Source organism: Anarrhichthys ocellatus, unplaced genomic scaffold (assembly GCF_004355925.1).
Source record: "Anarrhichthys ocellatus isolate YVR2014 unplaced genomic scaffold, GSC_Weel_1.0 scaffold26, whole genome shotgun sequence".
NCBI classification, from domain to species: Eukaryota; Metazoa; Chordata; class Actinopteri; order Perciformes; family Anarhichadidae; genus Anarrhichthys; species Anarrhichthys ocellatus.
The window spans coordinates 4,789,804-4,814,419 of record NW_022280056.1 but is presented as its reverse complement, the minus strand read 5'-3'; the positions used below and the strand labels follow the sequence as shown (position 1 = coordinate 4,814,419).

The following is a 24,616-nucleotide window of genomic DNA, read 5'->3' as shown; positions in this document are numbered from 1 at the left end:
GTTAATTATTTTACCCTATTCACCTCTAGTGTCTTCAAAATGTCTATAATTTAACAAAACATATCTTTAAAATGAGTTTGTTCTCAGACTCTGATCCATAAATCTTCACTTCAGCAGCTCTTACATACACCAAACTTTACACTTTCATTCCTCTCTGTGTGCTGAAGGTTCACACAGAGGGGTTTGTTCACACATCATTCATAGTCTGATTTATACAACATTACATTAATATAAACATGGGGAATTTTTTTTGTGTTGATTTTCTGATTAGTGACAAAAAGAGAGTTCTGTAAAAAGCGGTCTCTGATTATTCCACACATGCGAGTACAGCTTGGTGCAGTTTGAGCTGCCAGCACCTCGACCGAAATAGATCCCGTAGCTCTGAGAAGTCTCCGTGAACGTGGACAGAAACCTGGAGCTCAAAGTAATCCCGCTACTTCTGAGAAACCAGCAGAAACCGGAACGCATTCATAAAAAAAAAAAGAATTTTAAAAAAGGTGTTGAATATATTATGTAACTAAGACAAACTCCAGAGCATCGTCTTCATCCGCTGCAGATGGTGACATATCGTTTGTGAATAACATTTTGATATTTAGAAGTATGGCATTTGTTTCACAGGTTTTTTTGTACTTTATTGTTATTATTATATTGTCATGTTTTATGATTCTGGGTTTCTTGCGTGAATCATACCGTCACTGAGCTTGTGTTTGCCTCTTGGTGTGCATGATGTACTTCACAAACATTGTGACAGGACGAAGGATCCAAGTAGAAATCAAAACGTCGTCATTGATGAAATGTTCTCGGCATGGAGTCGTGTGCAGGTGTTGTGTTTTCTTCTGATAACCTGTTCTTTATTTAATGTTCTTCAACTCTTAAAATGGATCTGTGTCATATTTACACACACAGCTCTTGATTTTGGATCCTTTCTCATTTTAATTCCTCATGTGTTCCAGTAAAGAGTGACCAAACAATATGACTGTAGATGATCAGCTGAGAAGCACTTGTCTTACTGCAGGTAAATGAGGCTTCATACAGATTTAAGTTGTTCTCAACAAACAAGAGAAGTCATGAGTAAGCTTCGCCTCTGCCACCATGTTAATAACATCATAATTCATTAATACATTATTTGACTTGTATCTGACCCGTTTGACAATACGTGTTCACTCTATAAAATATATCAATCAGCCTCATTTATGTTTATTTGTTTTTCGTGTTCATAATATTAAAAGAAAAACAAAACAGTTGAATCTAGTAAAATGTAAATGAATGTATTCATTTGACCCAACAAGTTCACCAATGTGATGAATGAGAGAGAAACAGTTTGATCTATTATTTATTGACAATAATGAATATAAAACACAGGTTGATTTGGGATTATGATTTGGGACGCCCGTAGAGATTATGCATTTGGCCGTGTGTGTGTGTGTGTGTGTGTGTGTGTCCACAGCTCATCTCTCACACAGCTCGACCCCTCAGCCTCGTATTTTCTGTTCTCATTTATGACTGTGCTCAAGCCCCTCTTGTGGTTGCGATGATGAACTTTTATTTAGGTGATTGTTTTATTCCGTCATTGACTGCTGACTCCTGATTAACCGGCCGGTGATTAACTGCTTCAGCAGCAACAGTAGCATTCTGGCTCAGGTAAAAACGAGCCGGACCTATGTGTTGAAGGCCACACTTTGACCTTTGTCACGTCAACATCTGCAGGTTATTCCATAACCAATATGTTATAATCCACTAAAGTTACTCACAAGAGATGAATAAATCCCTGCGTTTGTTATCGTCGCCGCTATCTTGATTGTAACGGACAATTGAGTGAGATTCAACCTTTCTTTGTTTGGGAGAAACACTTGAAAGAGATTTTTACAGTTGATATTACCAGTATTAATATCATTATCTCTGTCATTATCAGAGGCATAACATATCTGGAATATATATTTAAATATAGCTCATGTTTGTATAGAATGCATTGGCAGTGGACGCTCTGCTTCGTATTAGAAAATAAATCATCCTGTTACTCTTACAGCACTATAAATAAAAGCTGGTACATTTAGATAGTGTGGACATTTAAAATGTATAATTATTAGCAGTTTATGTATATATTTTGTTGTCAATAGTTTGACGGGTTTTTCAAATGTTTTAAGCAGAGTTTTTACAAGTATAGTCTCGACTGAGTCTCGATATAGTCGATGTGATATCTGACAGATTTCCTGAATTTCCTCAGCTTCCTCACAGAAGGTGAACTCCAGGCGACGCATTGGAGCATGAAACAGTAAACCACTTATAAAGCAGTTTAACCCCGTGTCACGTAAAGCCTCTTTTATATGAGGTCACTCTCACCTTTGTGTTTGTCCTACAACCAGCGGAGACTTAGGAGGAGTCAAGATGTTACACTAACCCGACGCGGTCTGTGTTCCCAGTATGAAATGATAAATATGATATCTGAGCAGCTGAGGGGGAAGTTTAGAGCTGAAACTCAGTGAGAATGTCTGACCTCTGACCCCTCACGTGATCAGCCTGATGAGACATGATTAACTCCAGAAATTGTTCGTTGCTCAGCGCTGACATTTAACCTCCTGGCAGCTATTTCCAACGCTGCCCGGGAACTTTTATTTAAAAAGCTGAAACGCATTCTGTCTGCGCCTGTGGATATTTGTAAGCTGGCAAATAAAGAAATGACAAAATGAAATGCTGGCGATACGTGAACTGAAACGAGAGAACAGAATACAAAACTGTCCAATGACTTGCCCTTATTGTGTTCATTTGCATCCTTTGATATGAATCACGGACCCGTCTGGTTGTTACATGTTTCCTTTTGACTATTATGAATGCACAAGTCATCCAATTCTTCACTTCATAGTTCCTTAATTGCTTTATCCTAACATGCTTCAAGCAGTTAGGAGGCCATTGGTAACAAAGGGGGCAACTGAAATCACTCAAACAGGCTCAGAATCAGCCCCAGACAAGTCCGAAAGAAAAGCCTGAACCACTACAGCAGGAGGACGAGGAGTGGCTGATATGTATGTGCTGAGCTTTAATGGGACTCAGGTGTGTCCTGATGGAGGGAAGGAGCAGGTGCATCTGGAGAGCTCCGTGATGAATGAGTTTGAATGAAGGTTGTGATGATGAAGATTGCAACTTCAAAGTGTTTCCGTCAACTGGAGGGAGTTGTTTGAATACAGTTGGTTTTGTGAGGTATAAACACAATGTTCATGGTTTGAAGAGCCTGTACCTTAGTGCTGTTAAACCACACGGGTGTTTCCACTTATTTAGCCGAATTAGACGCCTTCTGAGGACTGGGTGGAGGTGCAGTTTGATTGACAGGTCCCTGTCTTTATGATACAAAGGCAGGGTCTAAAGGGAAAGTGGAAACAAATTTGGGAGAGGGTTGTGATGCGACTGTGCTTATGTTACTAGGGACAACATTTTATTCATTTTTATTTAAAAATAACAAATTTCCCACAGTGTTGGGCTTCAGGCGGTTTCTTTTTTTTTTTTTTTTAGATTATTTCGCTGCCCTTTATATTTCGAATCGCACGCAAGACCCGTGAACCGTTTCCTGAATCAGTCACGTGGTACGGCCGGTCAACACAAGCCTCGACACGCACTTCACAAAAATCCTCCTGGATTACTCGACACGAGCTTCGAAGCCTCGACACGAAAGGTCACCACAACAGACAGGTAATGATGCATGCGTGACCGGGCGATCACGCGGTTTTTACCGCAAGCAAGACACACCAGAGGGAGACCAGGAGGATAAGTTATATCTCTAATTAAACGGGAACCTCACCCGAAAGTGAAAGGGCCTGGAATCTCTTTGTTGAAGCGAGTAAGAAACACGATCTTCTCCCGCACCCAGCCGAGGGGCAAGCTGCTGGAATCAGTCACTATAGTGGGTTTCGACACACTTTACTTTACTAAACTATAAGTACTAGACATCCTGGTCCACACTCCATACCAGTTGGTGGCGGTAATGCGCCAATTCATTGTTTGCCAAACGCCAATAAACCTCAAAAGAAGAAGAAGAAGAAGCCGCTCAAATCTCGCCACCGGTTGGGCGGCGAGGCACACGCACAAAAAAAAAAGAAGAGAAGAAGAAAAAACTCATATTTTCTATTGAGCGGCTCAGCGGGTGGGAGTTGTCTGTCATTGAGCGGTGCTCGCGGGGGTCATTTTTTCGGTTTGTCCCGGCAGCTGCTGGCTGGTGCTCATGGGAATATTTCCAGCTTGAAGAAGAGACAGTGAGCCAGTATTTTGTAACAGAATGGTGTTAAGAAAAAGACTAAAATGGTGCCTTTTGTAGTTGGAGTATTGACGCTGCCGGTGCCTTGTAGCTGTAGTGAAAGTTAGCTCATGATTAGCATCACGTTAGCATACTAGCTAATGCTAGGACGTCCGGTTCCTTTTGGTTTATTGTTTTATTCTTCTCTTTTGTAAAGAAGGGCTTTTGTAGCTCTTTTGCTTGCTGATATTTTTAAATTTTATTTTTGTTTCCTGTGGTGAATAAGGCACTGAAATGAAGAGAGTCAACAGCTGTCAGAGGTTTGTGAAATCCAAAAAATCTCAGTTTTATAAAATCATGGGTTTTTTTGGGGTTCTCTAATGTGACGTCACTCGCTCATGTCAGTTGTGATTAACTAATAAAGTTAGTTGAACTCGTTCTTCCACGTCACGTTAGAATAACACGAGTTGTTGTTTTTAGCTTTACTGGTATATTAATTATATGAACAAAAGGAATTTAAAATGAATGCAGTTTTTAAGATGATTGTGCTCCAACTTTCACATAATAATGATTGCTAAAAATGTATTTAACTAGCCTGAAATCAACCAGACACTGATGGGAAATGACTTTTAGATAATTCATAATAACAATAATAGCAGTGGTTCTTGATTATCTTGGTTAAAAACAGAAAATGATATTACAAGTCACTATTATTGTACATAATTAGTTTCAAGGTAAAGATTAGAGTCCGGTGTTTGTTCTCGCTGGTACTTCTTATCTGCACCTTCAGAGCTCTTGTGGTGTTTGTTTTTGTGATTATCTACCTATCACACTTTATATCCATTAAACATTTACCCGTGTGGGTTTATTTCCTTGTAATATAGATATCCATAAATCGGTTCTCTTTGGGAGTTGCACCGGGTTGAGTGATTGTGTATTTGTGTGTTTCAGGTTCATGAACAGACGGGCCTCTGCAAACTGCCGCTACCAGCCCACCTACTATGAGCACGCTGCAAACTGCTACACCCATGCAGTGAGTGGCTTAGATTCATGTTGTTTTACTGGAGATGAATCCGTCTTTTATTCAGAGTTCTAGCTCTGAAATGATTGCAGTAGGCTGGAATATCTCGTGTGATGTTTTAATGGTTTTGTTCCGTGTAGTTTCTCATCGTGCCGGCCATCGTGGGCATGGCGTTGCTGCACCGTCTGTCGGACAACGGCTGGGAGAGGATCACGGCCTGGGTGTACGGCATGGGCCTGTGCGCCCTCTTCCTGGTCTCCACTGTGTTTCATATCATCACCTGGAAGAGGAGCCACATGAGGTGAGGAGCAGCACGACGACAACGACGAGCCACCATGGTCGCAGAAAACCAGAAACAGTCTCGTGTGCCAGTTAAAGATACAGTGAATGAGGACTCAGTCAATAGATACAATCGACCCTTTTGGAGAATTCACAGTAAAACAGGGCTGCAAGGAAAACAGTCAAATGTCCTTTTAAAATCATATGTTGTCGTTGAAAATCACTATTTTCCTTTAGCTGTGAATGTCCTTCGATGTCGTCCTTTGCACCCTCAAGTAAAGAAATGACCTGTTTGTTTGTTTCAGGTCCATGGAACAATGTTTCCACATGTGCGACAGAGTGGTCATCTATGTCTTCATCGCTGCCTCCTACACACCGTGGTGAGCGTCGCACAGAGGACACCTCATACTCGGAGGGTCTGGAGTGGTAAATGAAAGCCTGATATCGACGCTCATGTTCTCTTCTTCTGCTTTCTACTCAGGTTGAACCTGCGTGAGCTGGGCCCTCTAGCAGCTCACATGCGCTGGTTTGTGTGGCTCATGGCTGCTGCTGGAACCGCTTATGTCTTCAACTGTCATGAAAAGTGAGTTCCTATTTGATGTTTGGGAATTCAAAAGTCTGATCAGACGTCACTCATATGCAAATGAGGGAATATCTAACGCTAACTTTTGGTAAATTTAGGAGAAATCTACAGATGCAAATAGACAGAAGTAGTAAGTTACACACCTCAATGTGGAGAAGTGAGTGTGGACTAAAAGATTAAAGGGCAAAATAGCCCAAAATCTCCACAATAACCAGTGAGGTTGTTTTTTTTTGAAGTTTGTTTAGATTCTGTAGATTAGTGGAGGTTTTGAGACCAGCTCGGTGACTTTTATCAGTTTCTGATTTCAGTGTTCGTCGTCACTTCAATAACGAGTTTGTCACAACAGAGACTTTTGGCAGCCGGTGAAAGAAGAAGCTGATATTTCTCATAACACGTCGTCTGTTTGTCTCTGCAGGTACAAACTTGTTGAGCTGGCCTTCTACTTGATGATGGGTTTCCTCCCCGCGTCAGTCGTGACATCAATGGTAACATTATCATTTATGAATATATTAACAGTCGCATTTAATTAGCATGTTCATGATCAACACGTGTTATGAGTGTTTTTACTTCCTCTTCTGTTTCACAGCAGAGGGAGGACTAGTTTAGTGCTTCTATTAATAAACGTATTGTGATTAATATCAGAAAGTGTACTACGCATGCAGCACATTGTGGCATTAAGTCTGCAACAAATATTGTATTTTTTAGCGTCGTGCAAAGTGGAAGTATTGGTTCTATGACGCTTTGCAGGAGTTGCTCTCCTTGATAAACACAACGGAGCTTCAGCATGTTGAATCTCTTTACTCGCTGCTGCCCTCTTGTGGTGGTAATGAACATAGCTGCCTTATGTGCCATTAAAGGAATACTGAAGTCTCCTTGCAACACCTGCATCTTCACAAACTGCTGACTATTTAAAACACTTCTGGCTTCTTATCCCGAAGAGTTTTCAGTCGATTGTAAACAAAAGACAGCTGGGAGAGTTTTAGTGACGTCTCCTTTCCTTTCCCTCCCTTGTCCCGTGCTTCCTTGCAGAGCAACACAGAGGGCCTTCAGGAGCTGGCCTGCGGCGGACTCATCTACTGCCTCGGCGTGTTCTTCTTCAAGAGCGACGGCGTCATCCCCTTTGCCCACGCCATCTGGCACGTGTTCGTGGCGCTGGCGGCGGCCGTGCACTACTACGCCATCTGGAAATACCTCTACAAGGCTCCCAGCGCGGATGCCCTCCTCCAGTTGTGACCACGGGGCCTGGGCGCGGGGGTGTGTGTGTGTGTGTGTGTGTGTGTGTGTGTGTGTGTGTGTGTGTGTGTGTGTGTGTATAGATGCATACATACACGATGGCCGGTATCTCCACCTCTTAACCCCGCCTGCACACCGACTCCCAGCAGCGACAGCCGTAAAGTTTACTCAAATAATGACCGTGAATTGTTTACTGTTTTCTAACGGGGGGGGGAGACAGATCAGTGAGTCAGCGTCTCCCTGACGAACTAAAAGCTACTTCCACAGCTGTTTTGTACAACTGGACAGTGAGGGAGGAAGATTAGACTCTCTATGATGAACCGTGGCACATTCAGTATTTGAGGGATTTGATAGAAAGTGTTTTGTATCGTTCTGAAGGAAGTCACAGTCCACATTTGGATGATTTATTTTTGGGGGGGTTCATCCATTTGAACACTGGGGATCACTGGAGTGAGGTGCTAAGAATCCGATGTTATCAGGAGCAGGGCTGGGTGTCGTTTCAGCACCGAAAACCAAAGATTTCAAATGTTGTTTTCTACACGTGTATAAAAACTTCTGAGACACATTTAAATCAGGAACTATCGGATCAAAGATTAAGTTTGAATCTGACCAGATATTTGACACCAACTGTTCATGCTCTGTATCAACACGTGTTGATGCTGTTTGAACCCAGCCCTCAGTAGTTCAGACACATTTAAAGTCTTTCAAGTTATTTTCAAGGAAAGAAATGATTATTTCGTTTTTCCATCTTTTTGTAATGTTCTTTTTACAGTGATTACGTTGTGAACCCATCTGATCCACACAAACCTTTTGGACCAATGCTTTGTCTTTCTGTCCACATGCAGTCCTCAGGGATCAGGCATCCACACTTCCTCCTCGCTCAGTATTTAGCGCCCCCTGCTGGTGACCTGGGATTTAGATAAATGAGCCAAACGATGAGAGAAAATCAGTTTCAGGTAATGCGAGGAGAGAGTAGTTTTTCTTATTAGTGTGAACAGTAGCGTGAGCATGCTCGACCGTTGTACTGTAGTCCGGTGTTTCATTCCCACTGTCTCCTTCCATCTGTGCAGAAACCTCATCTCTTGTGTACGTTTGCTTCACGGCTCTGTTGCTTTCCTCTTAGTGGAGCTGAACGAGTGCATATTGTGGCTCTGGTTAAATAACCACTGTGTGTTTTGTAATGTTTGTATATTCTGTTTGTTCTGCTGATTTAATGATCCTGGCCTTTTGCAGGAGGGGAAAAAAACAAAAAAAACTGCTGCTTTTTTGTGTTTTCCATTGGGTGTTAATGGTGCTGCTGCATATGTACATGAATGCCCCCCCCACTATACTGAGTATCACCTTTCTAATGTGACAATAAAACATAATGCCCCACGTCTGAGCCTCATTTAAACATGGACTGTGTGTTTAGAGACGTTATTGTGCTGCAGTGACTAAAAAGAAACCGAATCCTTCGAGTACCTTTTCTGAAAAGATAATGTGTAAAATCTATAGAAAGAGGCTGTTTGTCCAGATGCACTCTGGACAATTCAGTACCACTAGATTTATTTAATTTGTTTTGGATACAGTTGGCTAGCACCTTATTTAAGTCTGTTGTCCCTGGGCCGGTAGACTAACAACAAATACACGATGTGAAACAATAGGCAAGGCAAGTTCATTTGTATAGCACATTTCAACAGCAAGGTAATTCAAAGTACTTCACATAAAAGCATCAAAACACTTTGTTCCAGATATGTGGAGCAGAAACACTGAACGCTGCTTCTCCATGTTTAGTTCTGACTCTGGGAACAGAAAGCAGACCGGTCCCAGACGACCTAAGGGGTCGGGATGGTTCATAAGTAGCAGAGCAGAGATGTATTTTGGCCCCTTGGATTTTGTAATAGTCTTGATATGGCTGCTCAGGTTGAGGTTTGTGTGTCGTCTGCATGATCATGATAACACACTTGAAAACTGTTGTTTTCCATAATCTGAGCTAGTGGAAGCATGTAGATGTTGAACAGAAGAGGCCCCAGTATTGAACCTTGGGGAACACCGCATGTCATTTTAGTCAGCTCTGATGTGTAATTAGCTACAGACACAAAGTATTCTCTGTCCTTCAAGTAGGATTCAAACCAGTTGAGTGCTGTGCCAGAGAGTCCCACCTAGATTGTTAGTCTTTCTAGTAGTATGTCATGGTCGACCGTGTCGAATGCAGCACTGAGATCCAGTAATACTAAGACTGAACTTCTGCCATTGTCTGTGTTTAGGGGATGTCGTTGAAAACCTTAACAAGAGCAGTTTCAGTACTGTGGTGCTGTCGAAAGCCTGACTGGAAGACATCAAAGCAGTTATTTACGGCCAAGAAGTTGTTCAGCTGTTGAAAAAACACTTTTTCAATTATTTTACTTGAGGTTTGATATTGGCCTGTAATTGTTCATTGTTGCGGAGTCTAAATTAGCCTTCTTTAGGAGTGGTTTAATAACTGCAGTTTTTAGGTTCTTGTGGGAAGACACCTGAGAGAAGATCAGTGGTCATGCAGTTTGAAATATTTTTGAAAAAGTGTGTTGGTAGAATATCCAAGCAGCAGGAGGATGACTTCAGATGTCGTATCATGTCTTCTAGGCTTCTAAGGTAGATTGAATGAAATTGTGTCATGATATTTAGAAATAGAATAGTAATAAATAGAATCACTATGATAAATACAATAAATCTTTGCTGGTGGTGTCGACTTTAGCCAAAGCTTAAGGCTGGGTTTAAACACTAAAACCAGCCTTAAGCTTTGCAGTGTTTAACACCAGCATTCAAATATGCACATGCTAGTTCAAACACTAGGCTTCTACTGAATTTAGACAAATTATCTTTAGCACAGAAACCAATATTCTGTTTGTCAAAGATTTAAATTTGTAACAAACCGAATTTCCAACCAATATTTGTCAATTTCTGGCTGTTTAAACTTTGCTTATTTACAGATTTACACATAACAGAAATATCTAAAAGAAAGATTAAACTAAAGTAGAGCCAAATATGAATACTTTTCACAGACTCATACCTAGCTCTGGTGATAATTAGACTTTATCAGTTTCAAGAATGTGTAATTTATATTAAAAATAAAAAACAACCTGCATGGATGAGCAGAGAAAGGAGACACGGCGGAAAATAATTGGGATTTTTATTAGACACTACAAATTACAGAGAGACGAAGAGGCTGAAGACTCAGCAGCACACACACACACAAACACAAACACGTCATGCATCCGTTCCATGACAATCGAGACCGAAAACACACCTTTACGTCGTGTTTTTACACTCTGAAACAGTCCGCTGGTGTTGCCATGAATACAATGGTTACAAGTCTGTTGCAATGTCCAAAATAAGAAATGAGGAGAGTCGTCAGTGTTTATAATAATATATAGTTGTGTTTGTTTTTGATGCACTAAGAAGCCCTTCAGTGCAGATGTGAAACTATCCATTGCTGAGAGACTGGGGAACACTCAGTGTATTCAAGGCACTGGAATAGACTCAGAATCATTGGCTTTTTCCTGTGTGTGTGTGTGTGTGTGTGTGTGTGTGTATATATATATATATATATATATATATGAAATAAAAAAACTGCCAAATTAATAAATAATTTATATAACAACTGAACGTGAAATAAATTTTTCAATTTGGCAAAAAATTTAATTTAATAAATTAATTAGAATAAAAACTTGTCTTTTACATTTGAATTGTCCTGATTTTAGCATATATCTGAAAAAAACCCTAAATGGACAGTCGTTGTGCTAAGCTAATCGGATGCTAACTGTAACTTCATATTTAATGCACACTGGGGCTGTCACAATATATCAATATAATAAATAGATACTACTGCGGTTAGTCAAATTCACTTTATGGCAAATTAATGACTCAAAATATGAGTGTAGGGAGGTGGAGAGAGAGTCGGTTTAGCTATGAAAACAAATATTATCCCAAAATGTCCAACTATTCCTTTGGATTACTTAACATTGGCAACTTTGGACTTCCATACCAACGATCAGAAACGTCAATATCATCCCTCAAAAAACAGGAATCGGCCGTCAGTCTTGGACTGATTGTCAAAAAGCAGCATGCAGCTCTACACTACAACAGGAGTAGCGTCCATCACTCAGGTTCAGGGACCAATCACAGAGCAGCAGCAGAGTAACCAGCTATAGACTTCCCTTCCTTCATAGTAACTTCAACCCGTTAAATCAGATCAGAAAGAAACGACTCACAAGCTGCGTGGTTTAAAGAAAAAGGAAAGAATATTCACCGTTGTTAGAAATGTCAGGACGTGTCGGGGGCGAAAGTCACAACACTAAACAAGACGAACAAAAGAGTTTGAGTTGATATTTAAAAAGTGCCCGACTACATTCTCTCTTCTGGACCGCATTTGTCACCATCTGCTTCCTCAGAGTTTAATGGGATTTATATGGGAGCCTAAAGGTGGCGCCAACACAAGCAGGAGTGTTGTCATCATAATAATAATAATAATGCCCAGGAGGTTTGGGTGCTGCTGAACATCCACATATCTGTAAAACTACCACGTCCTAGTTTATATATAGAATATCAAAATACCACTATATGTCTTTTGAGTTATATATATATATATTTGTATTCTTTAATAATATTCTGGATCTGTTGTGCCTTTTAAAATACATAGTTTAGTAATGTATAGAAAAAATACTGTACAAAAAGAACAACTTATAGAATAAGTTTCATATAAACATATCTCTTGTAACCAATATATCATCTCTGTTTGTTAATCGTTTGGTTAACCACAGTATCGGACAACACCATCACACGTCAACATCTGTTACATTCATACAGCCATCTTTAAAAAAACAAAAACCATAGAGCAACAATGAGAGACTACAGACATCTGTACTGATTTCTAAAATAAAAACACTTATATTAATCATGCAAACGTTAAACAGAAGCAAAAATAATCAACAACTTTGCAAAAAAAAATAAATTAGCAAATTTTCATCCTGTGAAAGAAAATCATGCTTAAATCTGAAAACAAGGGAGGAGGCTAAACGACAAGTAGTATTAATACTAACAATTAATTCAACAGCGCACACACACACACACACAGAGAGAAATAAAAGGTCGATAAATACAAGGCGGGGCACATTCTTTGAGCGAGTGGAAACATTGAGCCTGATCAGATTGTGAGACACGTTACTGCAGAGGTTCTATAGAGTTAGTTCAAACACGGGGCGGGGGGGCAACATAAAGGTAGTCGTGTCAGTTTAGTTGTGGACAAGAATTATTGCTCAGTGTCCGGTTGATGAAGGAAAAATTGCACAATTGCACAGAGGAGGAAAAAAAAAAAAAAAAAAAAATGTAAGTGCTATCTGAACGTTAAAACACAAAGTAAAGCTTGAGTTGTGTTAAGACGACGTAAATACGACATCAAGAAAAAGAGAAGATGTTGCTGATGGGTGAAAAAAAACAACCAAACATTTACCGGGATTAAAAAAAAGAAAAGATTTGAGGGTTTTATACGCTGGCTCTCGGACACGTCACACGTTATAACACAGAAAGAAAAACAGGCAAACAGGAAACAACAGTTTACAGTCCTGATCGCACGTATAAAAATTGGTATGAAAGTGAACAAACACACAGCATGGCATCGATTCTCAAAAAGTGGAAGGTAGCGGGGCGGGGGGGGGGGGGGCTGTTGGCTCATAACTCCTCACAATACATCAAAGTGGGAAGAATGTGTGTTAATACACATAAAGTATCTATATGTATTTAGTCGAATACAGAAAGGAACTGACAAATCGAAGCTTACGGTAGGAGTCAAACATGACAGCTATGACACCAGAATCATACAGGTGTGTGTTGGTTGAAAGGGGGGGGGGGGGGGGAAGAGGAGGAGTAGGAGGGGGCAGTGCCTCCAAAAAGAGACATATTGTCCTTCAAACTGGAGGGAAGGCTGAGGGTTTGGGGTGGAGTAAAAAGGGTGTGGTCGGGTTGTTTATATTTTTTGGGGGGTTGGGGGGCTCTCACAGGGGCCCGTGTCGGGACTCGTATTTAGCCACAATGTTCTTGCAGCGGCCGAGCTCCTTCCTTATCTCCGCCACCTCCATGCGGAGGGCGCCGTTCTCCTTCTCCAGGAAGCTGGCCCGGATGGCGATCTGGTTCTCCTTCAGCCGCCGGGCGTCGCGGGACCTCTTGGCCGCCACGTTGTTCTTTCTGCGCCGGACCCAGTACCGGTCGTCCTGAGGGGGGGGGGGGGGCAGAGGGGACGGGTCAGCACATACAACAAAACAGAGGGGTGTTTTAAATTAAAAAAAAAAAAAAAGAATAATACCAGAGTCTGATGCTCGGTCTAGAGGTCTAAGAATGATGAAGACCTCCAGCTGCTGGCCAAGAAATGAGGCTCTGCTAACCAGACGCTGTCACTTTAATCATTTCATTTATTTCTAGTTCTCCGACTGTGAAAACATGTTTTCTTTTCCTCACTTTCTGACTGCAACACATTAAATACACAAAGTGCTGCTGACATTTTAATATTCCTGAGATGTTTAACCATTTAAAATATGAATAATAAAGAAGGAGCGGGATTGACCAGCTGGACCACCTTAAATGAGCCTGAGGCTAATCCCCTGCAGGTGGCTGACAGGTGGAGCTCGTTGGGTTAATCATGGAGCTTCACTGCAGTGAAAACGTCACAGAACGGCTTCTAACGTTCTGTGACCCCCACCCCCCCACACAGAGCAGCCAGTCACCTTCAGGCCTTCGGGGATGAAGACCTTGCGGGCTTTCTTGATCATGGGCTGCGGCTTCAGCTCCTCGGCGGAGAACTTGCGTTTCCTGGGGTCGAACATCTCCTGTCCGGGCACGCTGGACAGAGCCAGGTCTTGCGGGTCGGGCTCGTAGGCCAGCGGCACCTGGATGGACTCCGGGTCGATGGGGCTGGGGGTGTCGCGGGCCGAGGGCGGTGCTGCAGGAAGAATAAAAACATGACACGTTAGCTGCCAGCAAACACAAATTTAACAGACGACGAATAAATTATTGATTTAATTTGTTTTCATTCAAAAAAAAAATAAAAAAATCAATTGGCATCAGTAGTTTAATGATGTATTATAAGTATTATTATAAGTTTAACAGGTCATTATTCCCTCTCTAATGTCTTTTATGTTCCCGTATAAACATCTGTACTGTTAGCTCCGTTATTCAGCCAAGCAGGACAGCTAACGTCAGGTGTTGTGTTTGTTCCTGTGTCGTGTACAAGAGCAGATAAATGAAATGATAACGCGATAAGGACAACGCTACCAGAAAGTGCACAGAACCGGGAAAAAAAAAAAAAAAAAAAAAAAAAAAAAAGAAAAGAAAAAAAAGGACAACTACCAAATGTGATTTCAACTGTAATGGCAAAAATAAATAAAAAAGGCCAGGGTGATTTCCTTTGGTGCGTCGGGGGGGGGGGGGTGGTGGGTCTGTGATGACGCAGGAGGAGCAGCAGGTGTGTAACCTGTAACCTGCAGAGAGCCTCAGCGCTGCCTCTCCTCAGAGCTCACATGTTCACAACCGGCACCAGAGGTAAACGCAACACACTTCTTTTTCTTAATCTGTGCATTTGGCCTCATCTGTCCAGCAGGTGGTGCCATCACACAAGCTTCAGGTTTTGTTTTTATTATCCTAAACTCTGCAGCTCCTGTCAGCTGATCTCAGTCTTTAAGACTCCTCATCTATCTGTTGTGTAAAGCCTCTCTAATTGATCTGAAGCCTGCCAGCTACAGGGGGACTCGGTTCATTATTCCCCATCACCATTACGTCTCTGCACGCTTTACATTAGCACTGATTTGTTTTGTGATTAAAAAAAACCTGCTCAATGATACAAAAAAGAGGCCGGATGTGCAGCACAGCAGGCTTTTCTTTAGCCGGCGTAATGCCGGCCGCTGGTACATCATGACCTACATCTCTGTGCTTTGGGACTGAGCCACGGCAGCCAGTCGATGCCGCCAACCTTCAGTCACACTGAACCATCAAACTGCGGTGGAGAGATTCTGAATAAAGAGACCATCAGATTCAGCTGCTCGGCTCTTATTGTACGTATCAGAAGCAAAACAGGAAGTGGATGAGGAGACGCCGTCCTACCCAGAGGAAGTGATGAGCTTCTTCATCACAACAAAAACCTCAACCGAGTGCAACACGGACGTCTACGTTCACAACATGGAAACAAGTTGAACACCGCAGGACTATTACAACGCATTACGGCCTCAGCTCACTATTCAGAAGCAGGGCAGCGTGAGGAGCAACTTTCTTTATTTTAGACCTAAATGACTTGTTTCACATTTGACTTGACTTGTGTTCCTACAAAAACACTCTAATCATTAACCAAGAAGTGCCAAACACAGAGTTCAGCTTAAGAAAAGAACTGGCAGCCTAAAAGTGTCGGGAACAATCTGCCATTTGTTTTCTGGATTAACTGATGACACGTTAAGTCTATGAAATGTCACAATTCCCCAAATGTATTGTTTTAGTCTAAAACACACAGATATGGAAACGTTAATAAGAAATGTTATTGATTCTTCTTCTGTCTGAAGCACTGAAGACAACAAGTATTCAGTGTAGACTTTGGATGCTTAATGATTTGATGCTCTGCACTAAGAACCAATAAGAGTTCATTATTGTCATTATAAAAAGGTAACTTTGGTATTTTTCAAAGTGGACCCTCTTCTGTCTATTTATAAAGTTGCTCCTGTATCCAGGTGGAAGAACACCAAAGTTAGAATGTGACCTAGCGACCTGCAGGTCACTCATGCAGGACTAGCTGATGTGACGAGACATTTCAGAGGAGTCACACATGAAGTATCGACCGACTGAAGTCTCTCACTGAGACACCTTTCCTCCACAAACACGCTGGATTGCACCACCAGACGCCCTTTGACTCCTCCCACATCTGACGACCTGCAGGCCGCTCAGACCGATAAACTCCCGCAGGTTTGTGTGTGTGTGTGTGTGTGTGTGTGTGTGTGTGTGTGTGTGTGTGTGTGTGTGTGGTTCTCATAACAATGTTATCGGCCGCCTGCTGTGTTGCCTGCAAGCAGAGCACATTGGGGTTGTGGTGGTTGTTGTTGTGGGCGGCGGCCTCAGACGAGACGAGGCTCGGCCGAGCTGGAACAATATTGTGCCCACGTGACACAAGCACACCAGAGCCCATGTGATCCCTCAGCAGGGTACAGCCTGTGCTCTGGCTCAGAGTCCTCCTGGGCCGGCATCGGAGCCGAGCACCGCGGCGAGAAGGGAGGGAGAGGAAGTGGAGAGTGTTAAGAGGGGCGGGGAGGGTGAAAGTGAGGAGGGAGGTTCATGCCGTGACAAAGCTCCCGTCTGCAGCTCAGCGCTGCTGCACACGGCGTCTCCATGTGTCAGTCACATGGCCCGGCACGCTGCAGGAAACCCCATCCGTGTTCACGTGAGAAGGAAGGAAACACACACACACTTTTTTATTTTACCTGTTTAATCAGTTAATTATTTGCTATTTAAACCTCTGTAAAAACTCTTTGGTGAACTATTCTCTAAGAATTAATCTAATTAATTACAGTCCGAGTTGAATATTCTGCTTTTCTGGACTGACTGGTTATTGTAGCTTTTATTTTAATTTTTTGATACAATAATACTGAGTTTAATAAGGTGATTAATTTCCCTATTATAAGACTTGATGTGATATGATGCATTATTTATAAGACAACACACAGAGAGGAAGCGTTTGCGTGGCTGCAAAACAATCACTCCAACATCTGGCACAACTGGTCCCACCATGGCTGCTACGACGGGATCAATGAGCACACACGTCCTGTATTAAGTGGTTCAGAAGCTGTTGCTCGGGTCCAAATCGCTCCTTTAAAAGTAGACGAGATGGCGATCAGTCACTCGCGAGTCTGTAATCGTCAGCCGGATCGATACACCACCGTACGGACGGTTTAATCTGCATCGAGCCGACTCGTCGCTTGTGTGATTTGAATGTGTGACTCATCGGTCCGTTCACGCACGATTAGGCACTCCTCAGTGGAGCGGCACGTGTTGCTTTTCATCAGGACTCCGCCTCGTCAGCGTTTACAGGTAACACACGCACACTTGCAGTATCACACACACCATCGCCCTCCAAACACTCGGCCTGTTTATCCGCCTCTTCTTCCACCAGGAGCCGTTTCTCGTGTTACGTTTGGATTTTAAAGCCTTGGGTTGATGTTCACAGCGACAGAGGGTCGGCCTTTAAATGACTCCGATTGTTCTGGCAGCAGATTCACAAACTCACTTTTAAAACGCTTCAGTCTAAATACCAACTGCCTACTGAAGGTCAGCTCATCTACAACCACGAGACTTTCCATTACCAATAAGCTCCATTTGATCAGCACTGAAACGCTGCAACTCATTTGTAATGAAATGAATATCAGATTCTAGGCTCATAACACTGCCTGTCTCACAATTTAATATTTCAATGACTCCACAGAGCAGCGCTGTCCTTGAACCCGTTAGTCATCTCATCGTCATGTACAACTGAGTTTCTCCACAAACCATCACTCAGAAGCACCGCTTTAAATCAGAGGTTTGCTCAATAAGTTCTTGGAAATAAGTTGATCTCATTCAAAAAAAGCCTAAAAATAACTCGGAGTGGAGTAAAACAACAGATTAGTTGCCAAAAAAAATCCAAAGAAAATTCAGGAATCTCATGGAGTCGACACTCAGGACAAATGAAGTTAAAAAAATAATATGTGCAATAATTTATGAATCACATTTCTGACAAACCCAAGCAGATTTTCACCAGTTATTATCATCACACCCTCCAGCGAACTCTTGGGAATGTAAGTGAATATCAAAACCACCTCTTAAAAAAACATTACTACACACCTTTAAAAACCACAGCACGAACACATGAAGTGTGACTCATGGCAGCAGAGACTTCTCTGCCAATCACAGCTTGATTTAAGACCGCGCTGCATTCTTGGACTTGAGCCCCGTTTAGGCGCCACTCTGGGACTCCAACGTCCAGTTCAGGGGCCGTAAAACAGAGCCGGTGTTTATCTATCTCTGACTAGGGGAGAAGCTGAAACAGCAGGATTTAATTGAGAAACAGATCTAGAGGCGATGCCTTCAGGGACACAAAACCACAAGAACCTGTTCTAGCTTTGCATCTCTGGGCTGGCAGTTTCCTAGAACAGTGGAGGGTGCGTGCGTGCGTGCCTGCGTAAAGAGCATCGCAGCCCTCTTGGAGCCTGAACCAGCATGTGAAGCCGCTGGTTCCTGGCGTACAGCTTTTGCTTTCAGGTGCCGCCGCGCGTGGTTCCTACCTGCTGTGCCGGGGCTGCAGAGGCAGGCCTGAGGCGCCATGCCCGTGTGAACCGAGGTGGTGGCGCGGCTGCTGAGGTCCACCACCGTGGGCGTGGTGGGCGTGGCCGGCGGCCCTTGCGGGGCCTGTGCGCCCTGGGCCGTGTTGGCGGGGATGCCGTTCTCCGACAGGAACTCCTCCAGGTCCATGTACTCCAGCTGGAAGTTGTCCCCGTCGTAGGGCAGCGTTTTGTCCCACAGGGTCGGCCCGAGGAAGGCCGACTGCGGGTGGCTCCTCTCATCGTCCAGCTTCTTCTCTTTCTCCTGGTCTTTCCCAAATCCTGCGAAATGTTTGTGCACAAAGTCAGTTCATTGTCTCACAGCAGAGCAGGGTCACAAGTCAGTGCACTGGTATGAATAGTATTTACTGGGTTTCAAAAAGGTTCGTTTGTTTAAACTACTTTGAAACACATACAACCCAAAACTACCTGCATGATTAATTGAGAAAATGTTTTCAACACTCAACAACACAGTGTGTGGAATGAACAGAAACTACGCCCTCTATCGACAGCTTGTGGTACCACTAATATAAATCACACTTTAGAAGAGAGAGGGTTTAAAAGGTTACAGACGCACCTGCAAGCTTAAAAAAATAAAAAAGCGCAGTCACAATAAAAACACGCGCAAATTAGTCCTTATTGTGCATATATAGATAATAAGTAGAAGCTAAACGTGCTTGTTTGTCTGAAGTGAAGTTGATGTCAACAAAAAATATTCAGCAGAGTCGATCATCTTTGTTTTATCTTTGCTGCTTAATAAACTAATAAAGAATACATTGTTTCTTTTTCGACAAAGATCGAACGTCACTCGACGTCATTTAGTTGATCTGTGTCCTTTAAACTGCAACAACGTCTGTCTGCAGAATTCAAATAAACACACAGAGTGAAGTTTAGCCGGTTTAAATGAAGATAAACGAACCTTCATCGTGATGGAACGGCAGCTTCAGAGGGTTCTCCAGCAGCGACTTCAGCACGCCGTGCGTCGGCGGCACCAAACTTGGGTTTATCGGAAGAGGTCTGGCCATTTTCTCCATTTCGTCTTTGAAGGGCAAGTTGGAGAACGCAGAATTAATATTTGTCTCCCCCCCGAAAAACAAAAAAAGAGAGGCGACCGTACTCGCTATCCTGGGAACTCCAGAGGATACTCCAGATCGGGGATGAAGAAAAAACGCACGAGCTTCGGAGGTGAGAAGAGACGGGAGTCCGCGCGACAGCAGGACGGAGAGCGGCTGGCTGCCTGCAGACGGAGCTGGCTGACAAATAGCTGGAGGAGAGAAAAGGGGGCGGAGCTACACTTCTCCATCCATGTGCGGAGACTGACGCAGGTGACGTCAAAGCAGCGGGAGGGCGCGTTCATATCACGTGGGGGAAAAAAAGAAAGTCTTTTCAGTCTTTGTGTTTTTTATGATTATTGTAACCGTTTTAATTCATTGTGTAGTTGTGTTGTTTGTGTTTTGCTGTTGTTGTCATGTCTCTCTGGTAAAAGAGATCTTAATATTTATGAGACTGCCTGATTCAATAAAGATCAATAAAAAGAATAAGAATAATAGATATATATATATTTTTTTTTATTGTACAACACAGATACACCTTTTTGTACAGTTGTCTTTCATTGTCTATAATTAACATAACTTGTGTTCAATAAAGTGACTACAAACTATAGAAATTCGTGGAATATCTACGAATTATAAACGCAGGTTTATCGCATTAGCTTCACGTTTCAGACCCGGAGGTTTCCTTCTGCTACGGACTAAATGCAACACAACGGACCAGGAGATGGGGTCGGATAGTCACAAAGTGCCCACAGTCATTTGTTTTCCCTCTTAAATCCTGGATATTCCCTTAATGTACACGTTTGCATTAATCCAACCGTTTTTACTTAGAAATGCTACTTTTGACGTTAGCTGCTAACTAGAATATATACATGGGTAAATATCTTGTTTTAAACTTCCAGATTTACTTTTCATTTGTGAAATATTTTGTGGTTTTATGGCCCGTTTCAAACCTCACGACTGACAGAGTAGTTTACAACCGCTTCCACTTAACACCCATCAATCATAAATACTGGCCTGCCTTAAACGGCTGGTGTAGTCTATTAATAAGTCTTTCATGTTTAAATTGCTCTGATGTAATTCAGAAAACATTTCAGAAAACTTGTAATCCAAAAAACTATCATCTTAATGTCAGTAGTCAACTGGGGACGTTTCATGTTGATATCTATTAGTTACATTTGTCCCCCTATTCACCTGACAGGAAATGTTATGAACAAAACATAAAACCAACTATAAACACAAAAAACAATACAAAACATATTTGTATTCAAAGTCATTCAGTGTCCTTTAATAAAGCTGCTTCCTGTTGCTCCAGTGACACACATTAGATCCCTGACTGGTACAGTTTCTCCTCCCAGACGTGACATTTTCTTACACTCAGATATCCCCAATTTCAAAGTGACTGTTGGTGCACGGTACGTTGTGTTTAGGTCTTTTATTTATAATATATTTTTTTACAATCATGACTAAATAAGCTTGTCGTTGCTGCTGCATTCGTCTGTGAATCGGAGCAACGAGGGCAGGATCCTCTGCAGCGCCACAGCAAAGAATGACGTGAATCTAAACTTGACCTACTTTCAGCCAATGGGTGTTTGCAGACCGCAACTCTATCTGTGTGGCTCGTTGCACACGGAAACTCATGCTTTCTAGTGTAGTAGTTGCTGAGTCATAGTTGAAAAGAAGAAGCCTGGCTGCGCTCTGCTCGGTCTGTATCATCAGCACCACTTCTTTTCCACAAAAACACAAAAGACAGGAATGACAAGCTAATTGCATTAAGGAGTATAAGACAAAAGCTTCCTGAAAGGAGCCGATTGTGCAGACGAGAGCGGGACCGATCCGTTCATCTAAACAACTGCAGGCCTCACGTCCACTAAGATGTCACGCCATATCAAATTAAGACCACCACACCAAATCAAGTCTGTTTCTTTCTTCTTCTTTGGTATCACAAGAAGTTTAAGTTCTAAAACCCTGCTGGATGAAAATGTCCCTTTGTCCTCTGAAATCCTACCAGGTCAGACAATGACTACATCTGAATCTGCCCTTTTAAGATGTGACTCTCAATGTGACTCTCTCTCATCAGTTGGTTTTAATTTCAGGCCACAATTAAGTTTTAAGACTACAGTTTCCGTGACGCCGTGGGGGGGATGTCAACACAAAGTATAATGTTGCCTCAGATTCAGTGCGTCAACGCTGTTGGCTACATCAGTAGCCCCATTTATTTACTTTATTTCATGTTAACATTCTGGCATTAAAAGTATTTATTTATTAGCAGCACCAATAGATGTACAGACAACTCTCACTGGATTACTGTGACACAGAAGAAAACTTAAAAACATGAAGAATCTCCAGCAGGTTCTGCCGTCAAGACGAAAGGCTCGACTTTAGGGGATATTTGTGAACTCCCAACAAATGTCTAATAATCTGTTGTGCACTGATTCACCCGTGGAAGCTTTTCTCATGGTCTGAACTTTATAGCCAATAAGGTTTAATCTTAAAGTGATGATATGTTTAAAGGGGCAGTGTGTAGCATTTTCCCCGTGTGTCAAGTGTGAAGGAGCTCTGAAGTTTGCCAGTATTACGTTTGTCCATTCTGGGCTACCGTAGAAACATGGCGGACTCCGTGAAGAGGACCCATGTAGATATAAATGGGTCATTCTAAGGTAACAAAAACACAAAACAATTCATATTTTCCGGTGATTATACACTAAAACAAACTTATCCATATCAAATTCTATTTCTGCCAATAGATCCCCTAAATGCACTGTACCTTTAAGACTAGCTTTTCAATCAATATTACCTCAGCTGCTACTAAACATCACAGATTACACTTCACACATTTTTCAGTTAATTAAATACGAATATTTGGCAAAAAAAAAAAAGTGAGAGTGAAGAAGCAAATCTAATGACGTCTGGTATGAACACTGAGCAGATGTATATTTTTAAAAGCACAAAGCAGTGTTTTTATCTGCAACAACAGACGCTGAAATTATTTTTTCTTAAAGACAGATAAGTGATTTAGTGCTGTAAGGAGGCCAAAGGTTAAAGGTCGAGGTATCGGTGGTCACCTGCTGTCAGCTGCTGTCAGCTGCAGGTGACCAGCGGAGTTCTTTGTTAAAGCGCTCCTCTGCCTCACTGTGAGGTCATGTGTTGTTTTTAGTTGTTTTTTTAGTATGTGCAAGAATCACAGATATTTTCCGACTGTGAGAAACATCTGCAGACGGGCATTTGTGACGTGTAAGCCGAACAAAACGTGTGTTGTATGAAAGCGGTCAGCTGAACGGAGCAGCGTGGCCCCGAATCACTGCATGAAAGTTAGTCAAGGGACACAAAAAGAACAAATTCAGAGCTTCTCCGCCCGATGAAAATGTGATTTATAAAACTGTTACAGCGAACTACAAAGACTTGTGTGCGGAAGCAGAGGGGGTGCCGGCTGGTGCTCAGTGTCAGGGTTCGACGGCAACATTTCTATTATGCGTCCTCCTCAGTTGCTTTCCATGAAGTTTCTTACATTTCTTCCCCATTAAAGGGTATTTTTTCCTAATCCAATGCAAACGTCTGAGGACAGAGGGTGTGGTGCTGCTGTACAGATTGTAAAGCCCCCTGATGCACATTTGAGATCTAAATCAAATTGACCTGAAATGATGTTTGCAGTGCAGATGAAGTCCTTTCAAGTTGAGATAAAAAAGCAGTTGTAAGAATGTCCTTGCATGATAAATTAAGTTGTTTATGTTCATATTTATCTTCAGTGAATAAGGTGGAAGGTTCTGATGTATTCTAACTTTTATGATGTTTTGCAGGAGTTTTCTTTAAATGCATGAACAATGTTTCGGGGCAACACTTGATTTACAGAACGGAAACATTCTGTGTCAACTTTGTGTCTTAAGAAGTGTTTTAAGAGAAATAGACTTCAGCCTAAATGCACAGGGCGGAGCATCGATCAGGACCCTTACAGTGATGCTTCATTTGACCCTTTTTCTCTCCTTCATTTGATACCAATCATGTGAATGGAAGCTGAGTAAAATGCCCTCAGCACCAATTATTATTAACTGAAGCCACAGGCGTGTGGCAGAGCCATACTTTTTCATAACTACTACTATTAATGAAAATGACAAAAAAAATGTGTCCTCTATGCAAAAATGAGTCAGCCTCTCTGCTCTGTCCCGTGAGTGACGTGTTTTGGTTTCATATAATCATGTATGGTATTAATAATGGGGGTTTGGTTAATGGGAGGGGGTGTTACCTGTTGTTGTCCCTGTGCTCTCCATGCAGGTGTCACCTTTGTTCCTGCCGAGCAGCTGCAGCCGGTGAGTGAACGTGGCTGGGCTCAATTCCCGATTAGTGCCACGGGGGTTAAAAGGTGTGTGTGTGTGTGTGTGTGTGTGTGTGTGTGTGTGCGTGCGTGTGTGCGTGCGTGTGTGTGTGTGTGTGTGTGTGTGTGTGTTGCCTCTGTTGCCTCTGTTGCCTCTGTTCAAGCCGTGTGTTGTTTGTTTGTTAGCCCGACCCATTCGTGTGTACACTACTGTAGTCTTTTGAGTTCGATCATCACTGCTGTTAACTGGTGTCGCTTTCTTGTTTCAAGAAAGTAGTTTTCAGTTGCCTTGTGAGCATTTCATCTTTTTGTTAATACATCTCTTTTGTTAAGACATCTGTTGCCCATGACTCTCTCTTCCTGGGTATTTTCATATTGTCACTCCCCTCATCCCTTAGACCTCAAAAGAGGAACGTAACAACCCAGAGAGAGACACATTTGTAGAAACTGTTACAGAGCTGGAAGCACACTTTTGACTCATAGGTCACTGTATGTCGTTGCTTTAGGACTTCCCTTCTTTGGAACCCAAACTAGGGATGCACCGATCAGATCTGTTTCAGTCCCAATACCGAACACCGATC

General features: G+C 42.3%; 2 protein-coding genes across 4 annotated transcripts; one reads left to right on the top strand and one right to left on the bottom strand.

The window, feature by feature from the left end:
• The first annotated feature begins 3,130 nt into the window (after nucleotides 1–3,130).
• Nucleotides 3,131–24,105, top strand: mmd (monocyte to macrophage differentiation-associated). Of its 3 annotated transcripts, none has more exons than XM_031862140.1 (8): nucleotides 3,131–3,195; nucleotides 4,509–4,542; nucleotides 5,174–5,255; nucleotides 5,384–5,544; nucleotides 5,828–5,902; nucleotides 6,004–6,105; nucleotides 6,521–6,590; nucleotides 7,135–8,712. In XM_031862140.1, the coding sequence occupies exons 2-8, from the start codon at nucleotides 4,517–4,519 to the stop codon at nucleotides 7,336–7,338; spliced, it is 720 nt and encodes a 239-aa protein (XP_031718000.1). In that variant the 5' UTR covers nucleotides 3,131–3,195; nucleotides 4,509–4,516; the 3' UTR covers nucleotides 7,339–8,712. The 3 variants fall into 3 exon arrangements, 2 of the variants coding, with proteins under 2 accessions (XP_031718000.1, XP_031717999.1); XM_031862139.1 differs by lacking the exon at nucleotides 3,131–3,195 and adding an exon at nucleotides 3,614–3,681; XR_004213251.1 differs by lacking the exon at nucleotides 3,131–3,195 and adding an exon at nucleotides 24,084–24,105 and having other exon boundaries at nucleotides 3,698–4,542; nucleotides 7,135–7,415.
• Nucleotides 10,470–19,939, bottom strand: hlfa (HLF transcription factor, PAR bZIP family member a). Its single transcript, XM_031862142.1, has 4 exons — nucleotides 19,594–19,939; nucleotides 18,639–18,956; nucleotides 14,073–14,287; nucleotides 10,470–13,562 (listed from the first exon to the last, which is right to left on the bottom strand). Exons 1-4 carry the CDS (start codon nucleotides 19,706–19,708, stop codon nucleotides 13,347–13,349), a joined length of 864 nt encoding a protein of 287 aa, XP_031718002.1. The 5' UTR covers nucleotides 19,709–19,939; the 3' UTR covers nucleotides 10,470–13,346.
• Nucleotides 24,106–24,616: the final 511 nt, after the last annotated feature.